Below are 15297 nucleotides of genomic sequence, written 5' to 3' on the forward strand. Positions count from 1 at the left end.
ATGTATGTGCATGTTGTAAACCAGACACTAGAGGGCGGCAGAGTTGTATCAATAAAATTAACATTAATGTAGCTTGTGCAGTGGCCCCAAAAGTATTTGAGCACTTAAGGGTTTCTTTCAGAATGCTGTAAAGTCAAAAAAATATAATAGAAGCTAATATATAATGGAACGGAAACTGATGGGTTACTAGCATTCTTTAAAACATCTTCTTTAGTGTTCCATAAGAAAGTCAAAAAGGTTTGAAACATGATGATGAATTTTGATGACAGGATCTTCTTTTTGGTGTGGACTATCCCTTTAGGGCACACTTGAGGGAAAAAACGGCATTATATAGCAAAATATCAAACCAAGTCACATACATTTTCAAGCAAAATAGTAGGCTACAGTCGCATATGCACTATAAGACAATAGATTAACTGTGACATCCACTATTTTTTATTTATTTAAATGTTTGAAGAGGCCACTATACGAACAACTTAGTGTTTCCTTGGTCGCATAAAGCCATGATTACTTTTTTCATAGTCATTAGTTATGACTGTTAAAAGCTGGTATGTTCTCTATCATAGTGTGTGTATTAGTGTTTCTAACCGCTGTCTTGGACGGTATCAGTGTGTTGGGGTCTGTAGTGCTGTTCTGTGTGGGAAACCGTTTCTGTAGGCTGCAGTAATTAAGGCTGGAAAGACTTTGTGTTTACACAGTGAGGAACTGAAATGGAGACTTTGAGATGTTTTCACTTGGCCAGATGTTGATGTCATATTAAAATCTTGATTTGTGATTTATGAGATGAATAACAGGGTGTATTTGTGGGTTTTAATGTGTCTCCGCACTATATAGTCTGCCCTCTGATGGTTTACCCCTGTACCATATTGTCATGGTGCAATAGCTGTCAGATTCTACAATCTTGTACCTCTTGCTTTTCTTTCTGTTTATCTAGGAAAGAGCACATATTTTAGAGGTGTGAGGAAGGTGTGACAGCGGGTACAGTGCCATGGGCCAGTTCAGTCATCATTTACTCACCCCATGATTTATGACTTGCATGACTTTCTGTCTTCTGTGGATCACAAAAGTAGATGTTCTGAAGAATGTTCACACTGCTCTTTTACATACAACTAAGGGTTGTAAAGCTCCAGAAAGGATGAAAAATTACCAGAATGTTCAAACAGCTAAATACTATAAATAAATTACCTTTTACTTCTTAAAAATCAATGTCTTTATTATTATTATTATTATTATTGTAACACTTTACAATAACAGTACATGAATAAGCGTGTACTAATACTTCAATTAAATATTAGTTAAGGCATGTACTAATCAAGACCTAACCTTAGCTACAACACGAGTGAAATGAATTAATGTTTGAATAACCTTGACTTCATGTTTGTTGGTTAATGTATTAATTAACACTTTGGTGTTAGTTTTTACATATTAATTCATATAACTCATGTCATAGGACTTCATTTGACTCATAGTTAAATTTAGTTCTTGATTAGTACATGCCTTATCATCATTAGCTTGTATTAAAGTAATATTTATATATTTATTGTAAAGTGTTACCACAAATGGTTTATTTCAAGTCATTCTATAAGTGCATAGTCTATAGTGCATAAAAGCAGCTTCTGAAACCCCCAGAATTTACCGAAACATCAAGATTTGACCATGCGGGACAGTGGCAGTTTAATTTTAATGGGACAGAGACCGAATGAAGGAAGGGAGTGAGATGTGGAGTGCAGTCATGTCTGAATAAGAGCACTGACATTTGAAGGTGCTTATCTCGCTTTAGAGCAGTGAATGGATTCTAATCACATTTTAATAAAGCCATTTCAGCAGTGTTAAATTAAAACATAAATTCTAATTGGCAAAGCCCATGAACAGAATGAAGAATCTGGACTGAGATAAGAACGGTGTGTGTTTGTCTGTGTTCAACAGACTGTATTCAGTACCTTATTGTCTATATCTCTGGTCAGACAGACAGCTGTATTCCTGCCATGACCGACTCCTGTTAAATCTCAACAGACAGCATGACTTTGGCTGCTTGCTGTACTATACAATATAACCGTGACGTAGCACTTTTCGCTTTATCTTCTTCATTTCTCCCATCTCTTTTTCTGTTTCTCTCTATCTATCTCTCTCACACACACACACCTTTGGATGTCTCTTCTCCAGCTGTGTGCAGAATGATCCATGTGTTCATTCTGCCAAATATAATCAAGATGCAATTCTCACAGCTAGGGCTGGTGTGTGTGTGTATGTGTGTGTGAGCAGCTGTTCACAGGCGGCTCCCTCATCTCCTCACTTCAGGGTGCCGCAAGCCCCTCTGTTGGCAGGGCGACCGTTGACACAGAGACAAACACATAGCCGATAGCTTCTTTATTCACTTTATTAAGGGGAAGGGTCAGTCGTGGCCAACTGCGCGGTAACTCACATATTCAAACTATCATGTAATACGCAAAGAAAACCCTAAAATGACACAGTATGACAAATAGAAATGATAGTTTAGAACAAAAACTATTACAGTTTTTTTCAACTGCTTACACACAAAATCTTTACTTGTCACACAATTTCTGAAACTTGACACTCAAACACAAGAACCCCACACCAAATCTGCAAAACCATACACTAATTCTCGGCCTTTGACTCAGTTTCCAATTTCATAAAAGACTTTTAAAACACATCACACAATTCTTTATATAGCACACAAAAATCTGACAGGAAGTATCTTGATTTCCTTTTTCAAACACAACCCATCAAAATGCCACAGTAATTCATCAGTGCCTCACACTAACTCCTCACATGTGCAAACATTCATTGATTTACTTAACACCAACCAATCATGGCTTTAGAATAGGCCAATAAATACACATCTGCACAAGTACACATGGTGGATGTATTTCTTTTCTTTCGTACTGTGTAATACTGTATTCACAACCACAAATGCTTACATTAAAAATAAAAAGTTTGGTTTCAATCTTGCTTTCGTGTTTACCGTGAATTTTTCAACATCTCTCTGCCGATTACTTTCAATCTTGTACAGAAATGTACTGTACATAGGACCTCAAGAAAGAAGAGCTGTAGGTTCTGGATAACTGTGTGTGTATATGATATAGCCTATCCAAAAATTTTATATTATGGCAAAGGTGTTTGCAGCGTAAGACAAATGTTTGCTTTTGGGATGTGTTTGTGATATTTTTTGCAGTGCTTCATTTTGCAAGAGATGTGGGGCATTTTGCATTTTGTGTGTGCAATTCTTGGATTTGTGTTTAAAGTTTTGAAAAAAATAAGAGGCAAAGTTTTGAAAATGTGTGTAAGCAGTCTAAAAAAAACTGTAAGAATACACTTTTCTCACTTCTCATCAAGAAAATGAATTGGTGCAATTCAATTTCTGATAGAGTTTCCTCTTTGTGGTCACTTCCAAAACAACCATACAGATAGATAGATAGATAGATAGATAGATAGATATTTGCAGTGCTTCATTTTGCAAGAGATGTGGGGCATTTTGCATTTTGTGTGTGCAATTCTTGGATTTGTGTTTAAAGTTTTGAAAAAAATAAGAGGCAAAGTTTTGAAAATGTGTGTAAGCAGTCTAAAAAAAACTGTAAGAATACACTTTTCTCACTTCTCATCAAGAAAATGAATTGGTGCAATTCAATTTCTGATAGAGTTTCCTCTTTGTGGTCACTTCCAAAACAACCATACAGATAGATAGATAGATAGATAGATAGATAGATAGATAGATAGATAGATAGATAGATAGATAGATAGATAGATAAGGGCACTACAGTACAGTGGATGAATAAGACCATAATCTGATAATGAAAGGCAAGCGTTGAGCAGACTGAACTCTGACACTGTTATCCGGTTCTGCTCTACTGCTTGCAGATCAGAAGATCACATCCACTGTAAACAGATACTGGAGGCCGAAAGCTGAACTCTTCCTGTGAGAGAGGCAAAAATGTTACCAGGCTGCATTGTGGCACCATTACAGCATCACAAAGTCCTGTATTTACAGTAGAAAGCTCTTTTTAAATAAATCAGGTCACTCACCTGCACATATGCGGGAACTAGTAACACACTTTCTATGCTCCACACCTGTTTTACAGACGCCTGTAAATGTGTGTGTATGTGTAAAGGTCTGGAGGTTGTAAACTTTAAGAAGGAAAAACATTGCTCTCTTTTACTCCAGCAAAGTATGTAGTCTCTAGTGGTCAACTCATATGACTGATTACAGTTGCAATATATAATACAATTGTTCATTCAATAAATAAATCTTATATATATTTAAACACTGTGCTTGTGAATGTACGTTGTCTGAAATATTTGTGGGGTTTTTGTTGAGAAATCCTTGTCTTCCTCTGGGAATTTGTCAGTGTCTTCTGCCTTGGGCTTTCTGCTGGCTGAGGAAACAAGATCATCTATGGGAACTTGTTGGAACAGATCAAGTCAAATTTAATCTGGATTACAAATTGATGAAGGAGATAAAAACAGATTCTGCCTGAAGGCCCCTTCTATTCTTTGTATTGTCTTAAGGGTTTATCAGTCTCATTGGCTGAACGTGCCACCCAGCATTGTGATCAGGGGAAAAGGTGCATAGTGTCACACCCGTATCATGTTATTGTATGTTTTTTTGCTTTCATAATCCGATTAAAGTTAATTATTCAAGTATAAGATGATGATGAAGATGAGGAGTTCTTCTTGCCACCCAAACCCTGAAGCTCATCCTTAAAAGTGACAGTGATTGACAGTTGGGATCCATCACCCAGAATGCCTCAGGGTTTGGAGGATCTTTAAATGGGCTTATTAGAGGTGTAGAGAAAGTAAACAATCTGTAGAGAATTGTGTGTGTGTGTGTGTGTGTGTGTGTGTGTGTGCAATTAGCCAAATTGAAATGCAAAGATAATGATTGTTTCCAAACATGTTTCCTGAACACTCCCAAAAAACTTTACAAGTCAAAATGAGCTTGGTTTTAGCTTAATAAACATACTTTTTGAACACAAATGAATAGTAGGATGATCATATTTAGGAGAGTTCAGTTTTGTGAGGTGTGTGTAAAATTATGTGTGTAAGATTCATCCCTTATAGTCAGTCACTGTCTGCAGTAACACAATATCCCCAGCCACACAAAAGAGCTCTGTCCAACCAGAAAGAGAGAAAGAGATGTACATTGTTTTTAGAGAGAGGAGATGAAAGTTTAGGAGTGGTAGCTCACAGATACACATTCCTCCATAAATCCATTACTGAGCACAACCCTACACCACTGACCCCAAACGAACTGGGATACACACACACACACACACCTCTTTACTGAAGACACATGCCCTGTTCGGTGCAGCTCAGTGTCAGGCCATTGTGTCCCGTGACTAGGAAATGCAAGTTAAAGGAGGTGAAGAAGACTGGAATGGAAATAAAAAGTGTTTTTACAGGGGAAAGAGTGAGGGATGTGGTTATACTTCCTCAGCATTGTTCAGTGTAAGATTTCTTTTAATCGGAAAAGGAAGATTGTGTGGTTTGGTGGATGAGAATTGTGCTGTTTAGGCTTGTGGTTTGGGGGAAAGTAAGCAATGGGGAATATGTGTGATGAGGAAGAGCTTAATCAACATCTTGCAGAAGGTCACTGGTGCTTTGGTATATATGAGAGGTGCTGATGATGATCATGACTGACTGTACAGTTGGTATTATGTTTTATAATGGAATATTTGGTCATTTAGGTATTTGGGCTTGTAATAACTGGATGACTTTTATGGAATTGATAGGTTTGCGTTGGTTTTTGAAACAGAAGGATGACTAAAAGAGTTTGTTTAATGTCCTCAGTGACTCCATGGTATGTTTGCAATGCACTGTAATTTAATTCTATGAAATAATATATTTAAAATACATTTGTATGATTTAAAAAATTGCAATTAGACAAATAATATGCTTTAGTCTTAGAGAAATGCATTGTGGCGTATACATTTTCTTCTGACCCTAACATTTCTGACTCTAACGCTTCTTAAAGCTTTCAAGCTAGATCAACCAAACTTGGCACAAACATTTGGGATTGCCTGACTCATGCTGCTGTATCTTTTCTAACTGATCCAACTCATGAAATTCCAGTAGCGGACTTCCAAATAGGCCAAAATTCCCTTAGACTTACATTGACAAATGGAACTCCGAGTGCCAAACATTTTTCATGTAAACTTGCTCTAAATTACACCTATCAAGATGTTAGTATGTTAACATGTAATATAGCAATACTTTGCTAGCAACATGCTAGCAGGGCCTATCAAGATTCTAAAACATAGCAACGTGGTAAAATTACTTTAAAACTTAAAAACCCTAGGATTTTCTCAAGCCAACATTAAAGTTTGTCTACAAACATTATCATCTAGTTAAATTTAATATATGTTGGAATATAATTATACAGTACATTTAGAAAGGTATCAAGTTTAATTTCCTTGGGCTTAAGCTCATGAAACTACTGCTTCTTGGAAAGATCATTTACTATTGATATTTCTACAAACACCAACTTGTCAATTTTTGTTTTCTATAAAAAAATCATGGTAACAGGGTTGAAATGTTTGAAATATAAGACAAAGATTATATTAGAAACGAGACTTTGTCTCTGAAGAGTTCACTTTTAAAAGGTTGAAATAATTTGTTAATTTGTTGATGATAACATGGTTGACATATATCTTGGAGAAACATCTCCCAATCTTTTTAATTACACATTATGTAATTTAAGACTAACATTTTCAGAGTTCTTTGCACCGGATATTTTAGAAATATACATTTTCAGTATTTTGTTGGGTGAAAAATTGATGCAAAATACACAGAAGTACAACCTCTTGAATGAACTGTACTTCTGTTTCTCATAAGCATGTCAAATAAAACATGGTGTCTATACCCTGACAATGAGGAGTAGTGTTTAGTTAACAAAAACAACAATATAAGACTTACAAGAGCGTACAAGAGGTTCTTTCCTTTCCATGTGTTATGCATTAGTTTTCATCTGTCTATCTGAGCTGACTGAACTATTATGAATTACACACTGCATGCATCCACACACAGACATAAATATTCTTATGCCTCTTTGATGTAATGACAGACTTGAATAGGATTATAGGAGATATTTGAAACATTTTAAAATACCCTTCATTGAATAATCTACTTGTCGTGAAACTGTGGAGCAGCCACCCACATTCAGCTGTTGAAGGATTACTGTTCTCTCACAATCACTTCACATTAGACACACTGTATCAGGAAAAAAGGTTCGACCAAACAGGAGTATTTGACTTTTATAGGCAGCAACAGGAAGCACTTACCACAAATAGGGTGCATAAGTACAACTCATTATGTTTCTAAAGTAAATCCAGTTTTCTTTACATAAATTATTATATGAAATGTCAGACAAACTGTTGTATATAATACAGTTAGTATAGCATTAAATGTACCTAGTTTTAAACACATGAGAAATCTACTGACTAACTTTACAGTCAGTAGATTTTTTTTCTTAAAGATATTTTTAAGAAAAAAGGTAAAAAAAACATTCTTTGATCTATGAGAAATATTTTATCAATTCATTTATTAATAACTACTAACCAACAATCGCAGCTTTGTTAATATATTTTATTTAATGGTTTATTTAATGTCTAGCGACCTTAGTCAGTTTAGTGCCATATTTAATATTTTGACAGTGATGAAAATGAGGCTGTGTGGGTGGGATAAAAGTACAGTACATTCAATGGATTTTACTGTTATACTGTTTTACTGGACGATTTTCTAAAGGGTTAAGCTCTTCCTTTCACTGGTCTTTTGTTGGAAAAGAAAAAGTAAGTTTTTTCTTACTTTATTTTGTACCTCATTTGTGGAGTGCCAATACATGAAGCAAAAATAAAAAAAAATGTCATTTAAAAGAGCTTAAAATATAATGGGAAAATTGTGATAAAAATGCGAAGGAGAGAGGAAGTGTGGTTCTAGCACCTGTTGGCCAGGGCCCCTCGCTAAGCTTTACATGGGAACGTTAACGTCACCGTCACCTTTTTAGGTCTGGGAATGAGGACACACTCATAGACTCCCGCACACTCAGCATGCAGCGGGGTGTTTTCAATTGGCAAGTTTCTAGAGTTGATCACAAGAGTTGAGAGTAATCCGTAAAAAGCGTCTTTCGTTCATGTGAGAGGCAGTGGAATCTGGCCAACAGCTGCTCTCTACAGACAGTGTCTATAGGGTCATTGTATTGGAGAGCATGGCAGAACTTGGAGAAGAGAATAGGACAGACCTGCCTGGGGAAGGTAAGGGCTCCGTGACGCTGATGTAGACGTGATAAAACAAGGTTGCAATGACAGGGTTGAATGTTCGCTGAATAAAACAGGATTTCTTGATTTTCTTGTTGACTTACTTTGAGATTGTGTGTACAAGTGTGTGTGTGTGTGTGTGTGTGTGTGTGTGTGTGTGTGTGTGTAGCTTAGCAGTTATAAATAGACCTGATAGATTGCTGTCCTGTGACACTAAGCGTACAGGGGTGGAGGATGGGTTTCAGGATTTCTCAACCTTACACTCTTACACTTTGGGAGATTTATTGACCTTTTAATGAGCATCTATGGTAAAAAACAGAGCACTGTGCGAAAGTGAATGTTAGCCTACTGTTTCTCACCTTATATATGAAGTAAACAATGAATCCCAATCGGGCCATATCTCAACTCGTTATTGAGGAAAAACTGCCCATGTTAGGTACAAAGCTACAAACATCTGTGTGCCAGCTTCACACCGGAGGGCAAGACATCAGAGTGGCAGGTCATTCCCAACAGTAGTTTTGCTGACACAGTATTTTTCTCCTCAGCACTTTTATGAGTCTTTTAGCGCTCATGACACTAACTAAATATGACTGAAGGTTTTTGTCTTACTTTAGACAAAAGTAAGTGTATCTACCGTTTCAAATTATGTCACATTTTGATATAAATAAACATTCAGCGCTAACGCGTTAGGACATGTTTGCTTCTTTCAGCTTTTGGAAACTTTAGCTTGAGGATGATCAACCTGACATCTTCATTTAATAAATCTTGTCCCGACAGTTCCATCTGAGAATCATCTGTCTGTCATCTGTAAACGTTTATTTAGCATGTGTGTGTATGTACATGTATTGATTTTCGTAATACCCAGTGCAAATGCGGTCCACAAGGAAACATTCTCATATTTTCCAACTTTTCTCTAATCATTCCATTGCATCTCTGTCTTTTTCCCCTAGAACCTCTGAAGGGAAATCTAAAGGTGACTTCCAGTGAAGACGCTGAGCACCTGGCCCGTAAACATCAGGTTGTTTCCGCTAACAGTCCTGGTAGCCGCTGTGAGGCCAAATCCAGCCGCGCAGGGGTCCCACGAAGACACACGGTGGGCGGAGCGCGCAGCTCACAGGAGATCCTGGCCATGCAGCCCTCAGATATGGATAAAAAACGAGAGGCCTTTTTGGAACATCTGAAGCAGAAGTACCCACACCATGCCTCCGCCATCATGGGCCATCAGGAGAGACTCCGAGAACAGGTGAAGACCACTCACTGTCAATACTATCTGTTGTGCCAATGTCGGCTCCAGAAGTCCAGAATCTGTCCACTGATGTATTTGAACTAGGGATATGAAGCAGATTTGTGGAAATAGGTGTCTTTAGCATCATAAACAAAGCTGAATGACAGCCCTGGGCTAAATCTCTTTATAATAGTAGGGTATCACATACATGTCATATTATAGCCACTTATGCAATACTTCCTACAGAAACTTGAAGGCTTATAAAAACACCCACTCTAACATGCATTTATATTATAATCAAGAAAAATGTGATTGTTGTTGGCAGTCAAATGACATTTCTGCTTTATATATGTTAATGTCAGATTCGATAGGGTTTTTGCTAAATGATAAAAATGTTTTCTGGGACCTGGTACATAAATTTTTTTTTTTTTGTGGTATGTGTGTGCATGTGTTTTTGTATTCACTGCCATTACTTTGTCTCACTGATGGTCATAAATATAGCATAAACGTCACATGACTGAAACAGATATAGTAAAACATGCAAACTATAAAAATGCAATACAAATATGCCATGTTGCAATACAAATGAAGTACAAATGTTTATATGATCATTAACCAGTGGCAGAATGGTTTAAGGAGACTGCAGAAGTTTTATTGCCTGGAGGAAACTTTAAAACAGGTTATGTATCTAGCATTAAATGGTTGCAATGATTGCACTGAACCATGCAAAATTATAGTAAGAACCACTAGACTTATCTCATTGCAGTGTCCTGTGTGTATGTGTTATCTATTGATCTTCAGTGGGTCAGCCAAAGGTTGCCCACAGGTTTTCTTTGTTCCGGATCTTAAGGACTGAGTTATCTGGTGGCTGTAAATATCAGATAGAGGCCATATAGTGAAGAAAAGAAGTAGTGAAAATAAAATAAACTTTTTATCTGGTCTGCTTTCTTGAAAAAACATCAGTGAACAATGAGCAGTTTCTGCAGTGAATGACGCATCTGGCAATATAAAACTATATTCAGTGTGTGAATATGAGACATTGCTGTCCTTATGCTGCACATTCTTCAGTTATGACCACAGGGATCACCTCTCGGTTGACTCATAATATTAGCTCCATTCATTATATGCTAAATATTTTTTATATTAAAAAGCTGGATAGTTTTCTTTCTCACTGCGACCCCATAACCAACCAAACTCTAGAGCCGCAGAGTACTTAAAAAGGTTGTAAACAGAATGACCTCTCAGTCCGAACAGGTGGAGGTTTGTTTTATATTTTTCCCCTTTGGCAGAAAGAATCCATTTTCAGTGCTTGTGCCCAGCCGATGTTGCCTGAGGTGAGAACTGAAATCTGTGCCATATATCAAAATGACACATTTTTGTTGTCAGGCCATGCCCTAAAATTTCCATTTTCTGTTCAGTTTCACACTCAAGTCAGAATGTTTAAGAAAAATGACAAAGTTTAGCACTGACCAGATCTTAAAATACACTACTGCTCAAAGGTTTGGGATTTTTTACAGGAGGCTCTTATGCTCACCAGAGCTGCTTTTATTTGATTAAATATTGTAGCAACTATAATGTTGTGAAATATTATTACAATTTGAAATGAATGTTTTCTATTTTAATATATTTAAAAATGTAATTTATACCTGTGATGGTATGTGCAGTCATTACTCCAGACTTCAATGTCACAGATCCCTCTGATTTGCTGCTTAATTTTTATTGGTCGCCCACTCAATTATTAATACTAGTTTTTATTATTATCAATGTTAATATTGCTGCATATTATTTTTGTGGAAATCATCATACCTCATTACTTTGCTCTCACTTTCGATCAATATAATGTCTCTTTTTAACTTACTTACTCCAAGCTCCTGAATGGTAGCATTTCAGTTTCCATGAAAAAGCACAACTGTTTTCAACATTGATAATAATAAGCAGCAAATAAGCATATTAGAATGATTTCTGAAGGAACATGTGACACTAAAGACTGGAATAACAGCTGCTGAAAAGTCAGCTTTGTCATCACAGGATTAAATTACATTTTGAAATATATTAAAATAGAAAATGGTTATTTTAAATTGTAATAATATTTCACAGTATCACAATTTACTGTATTTTTGATCAAATATTTGATTAAAAATACAGTAAACTCTTAATATTGTGAAATATTTTTCACAGTATAAACTGTTTCCTATCTTAATATATTTGGTCTTGGTGCACATAAGAGACATCTTTCAAAATCATTAAAAAATATATATATATCCCAAACCTTTGACCGTTAGTGTGTACATTTCTGGTTTAATGTGACAAAAGTTTTTTTTATAGCACAACACGGGATAATTTATACATAACTCTTTTAGATGTATCATTTTGGCTATATTTGGTCTTGGTGCACATAAGAGACATCTTTCAAAATCATTAAAAAAAATATATATATATCCCAAACCTTTGATCGTTAGTGTGTACATTTCTGGTTTAATGTGACAAAAGTTTTTTTTATAGCACAACACGGGATAATTTATACATAACTCTTTTAGATGTATCATTTTGTGAAATTAAGATTGTGAGAACAACATGCTTTCTGTAAAATGCTCTCTTTCACTCTGTCGTTCTCTTTTCACTAGTTTTTGCCCATACTCATCCACTCAGTGGGCCTGTGGAATGTTATTTGGATTGCCCCAGGGGGTATTAAAGAGAAAAGGTGGGGGTAGGGGCCAAACGCCTCCCCAAAGCGTGTGAGTGAGGGAGTGTTGCATGTGTTTACTCTGATTGAAAACAAAAGGCCTCTCACCTGCTCTTAAAGACCTACACAGCAGAACAATGGAGGGGATTGACAGCTTCTCAAGAATGAGAGTACTTGGCTGCAGAATGTGAGTGTGTGTGTGTAAGAGTTTGTAACAGTGTAGGCGGGTTTACACACAGAGGAAGACAGAGAGAGAGAGAGAGAGAGAGGAATTTTGAATGGTTTAGTGCCCAGTCATCCATACACATGACTAACCTTTTTTCTCTTATTTGTATGGTCAATCATTTGCTTTTACAATACTTAACACAGACCTATTATTATAATAAAATAATTGCACAAACAATATAAAAGCATATCTTGTTTTAAAGGTGGGGCTGGTCACTATCTTAGAACTGTTCAGTCCTGCATTAATCAGAGCATGATGCATTGAATGTGTCATATGAGCTGTTCTGTTTGTTTCTGTGTCTTTATTTTGTATGGGCGTTCTGTAGCTGATACATTGCTGACCGCTGAACACTATCAGCAGGAAAGCGCTGAATCGCTCTTAACACTAAGAGTTTAGCATTTAGTTTAGCTGTGTAAGCCTTCACCTGCCCTTCACCTCACACTAAATCAAAAGTAGGAGAGATCAGGGAGTGTTGCATCACATTTTGTCTAAATATCTGTATTTCATTGGTTTTTGCACTATTTGTCTCAAACTTTAATATAATATTAATGAAAGTATAAGAAATCTACTGTAAGTGTAAATTAATGTCATGTTTTAAAAAATGCAGTTTTCACTACTGAATGGAAAGCATGGATGTTTTTAAATTTTGTGCATTAATTGAGTATATGGTAGTAAGATTTATTTAATAAAAAATAATTGTCAGCCCTGTTGTAATTTAATTTATTATTTTGGAGAATATTAAATATTTTATTTGAAAACAGCCAATAAAAGTAGGCACAAATATAAAACAAATACATAAAACATAGGCCATGATGATCGTTCTTTTATTCTATTATTTAAACATAAACTAAACACAATCACATGAATTAAGAACATTTTAATAAATTAAAGCTCTGTGAAAAAAAAATGTTGATGCTTTGATTCCATTTTTGAAAGACACGAACGTGTTTCTGTTTGTGTGATGATCCGCCAGGTATTTTGGGTGGAGAGTAGGGATTTGAAGTCACCAATGTGTGATGTTAGCGCAGACTTGGCTCAGTTTACAACTTGGTGAGCGCAGAGCTGCTGGGGCAAAGCGCGGAGAGGAGGGGCGCGCAACTCACACACACTCGTGCTCTTCCATTGAGCGAACTGAATCTTGCATATTGTACTCCGGGAATAGAGACTAAAAGGACATGGCAAGCTATTCAGCCTTCCTCCAAATGATGGGAATGCTGAGAATGAGTCGGAACTGAGGACGATTGTTTTGAGGGTTCTTGCATATTGTGAAAGAAGGTATAGTAACAGTTCCTCATACTTTTTTACAACTTGCAATCTATTAATATAAACTCAATCTATTAGCCTGCAAACTCGCTGATCATGCGATTGTCTCTGGTCTTGCGCGCAAACTTCTGAGCGGCGCGTTCTGTAACTAGAGAAGGCGCGCGCATGTGTGCGTTTCTGCACATTACTGTTGCAGTAAGTAACCCGATATGCGATTCATTCTGGAGTGTGACACGGCTGAGTAGATGCGGATAAGAAAAACAACAATGGCAGGGGTCTGCTGTCCCTAACAATGTGTGCTCAGGGGGCGTTTGGAGTGCTGGGAGGCTTGTAACTTTTTAGCCATCGTTTGGATGTTTAATATAACTTGCTGACTAAAACAGATTTTAGACAGTGATCGACTTATTTTTTTTTTTTGTCGTTTTTCCTGCTCTCGTTTGCGTGGGAAGATTTAAGATGGGAAGACCTGACTTTTGGGGTTTGTTGTTGGCGTGCAAAAACAACAATGGCAGGGGTCTGCTGTCCCTAACAATGTGTGCTCAGGGGGCGTTTGGAGTGCTGGGAGGCTTGTAACTTTTTAGCCATCGTTTGGATGTTTAATATAACTTGCTGACTAAAACAGATTTTAGACAGTGATAGACTTATTTATTTATTTTTTGTCGTTTTTCCTGCTCTCGTTTGCGTGGGAAGATTTAAGATGGGAAGACCTGGCTTTTGGGGTTTGTTGTTGGCGTGTTAAGTTTATATAGTAGTTTGTAAGGAAGCTTCAATTGGCTTGGTCCAAGGTGCGAATAATGGGAAGGGGGCGGAGCTTGACCAAAGATGTCAAAAATAAGACGAAAACGTATATATTTAGTGTATGTAAACGTTTCAACAAGGTTTTCAGACTTTTCATTAATAACAAGATTAGATTAGTGTATTAAAAAAGGGATCCTAACGAATAAAAACAGAACAACTGTACAATACTTTGTGATAATTTGCTGGCGGTAATTGAGAAAGCATTCTAATTCTTATGATAATTCAACAGTTCCAGTTTTAAATAACCAGTTGTGCACCAGAAAATCAATGCAACAGGGCTGATCATTTCCTCTGACAAACCTAAGTAAGACAATATAAGAAAATATGGGGTTATTTAAATAAAGGATAATTATGATACTGCCATGGTTGGCACACACACACACATGTAATGTAATATGTTTGAATAAAACCTGTTAAATTCAGTGCTGTGCATCACAAGTGCAGCGCTATACCAGGTGAGCTACCAAGCATGTTTACTATGTCAAAAGAGCCAAATATATGGAGCTGGTAATGTGTTGCAATTTATTTAGTTCACAAATAATGCACTATAGTACAAGTGTTGTGAGGTTACAGCATTGTGTTGTGGAAGGAACCATGCAAAAATAAGTCTTTATTATTTGATTATTTGCCACCATTATTCATTTGTGAGGAAAGGAATAAAAGTTATTGGTGTTTTACTGTCACTAGTGTTCATTAGGAGTTTTGCAAAAATGTAGATGGGGCATGGTTTTCCAATGAGCCTTTGTTGGTTAAATTAGGTATTACAATATGATGCTATTTTTTTTTTATTGACTTGACAAAACATACTGTTTGCCTAATCAACTGATAGACCATC

General features: G+C 36.5%; 1 protein-coding gene across 1 annotated transcript in view; it reads left to right on the forward strand.

Moving 5' to 3' along the window:
- The window catches only part of LOC107589979 (sickle tail protein), a 110209-nt gene that overhangs the window by 42811 nt on the left and 52101 nt on the right, over positions 1–15297 (forward strand). Inside the window, 1 exon segment of the mRNA XM_016278571.1 lies at positions 9218–9510. Coding sequence (XP_016134057.1) covers positions 9218–9510 — 293 coding nt within the window.

Source organism: Sinocyclocheilus grahami, unplaced genomic scaffold, assembly GCF_001515645.1.
Source record: "Sinocyclocheilus grahami isolate Dianchi unplaced genomic scaffold, SAMN03320097.WGS_v1.1 scaffold122.1, whole genome shotgun sequence".
Taxonomy (NCBI): domain Eukaryota; kingdom Metazoa; phylum Chordata; class Actinopteri; order Cypriniformes; family Cyprinidae; genus Sinocyclocheilus; species Sinocyclocheilus grahami.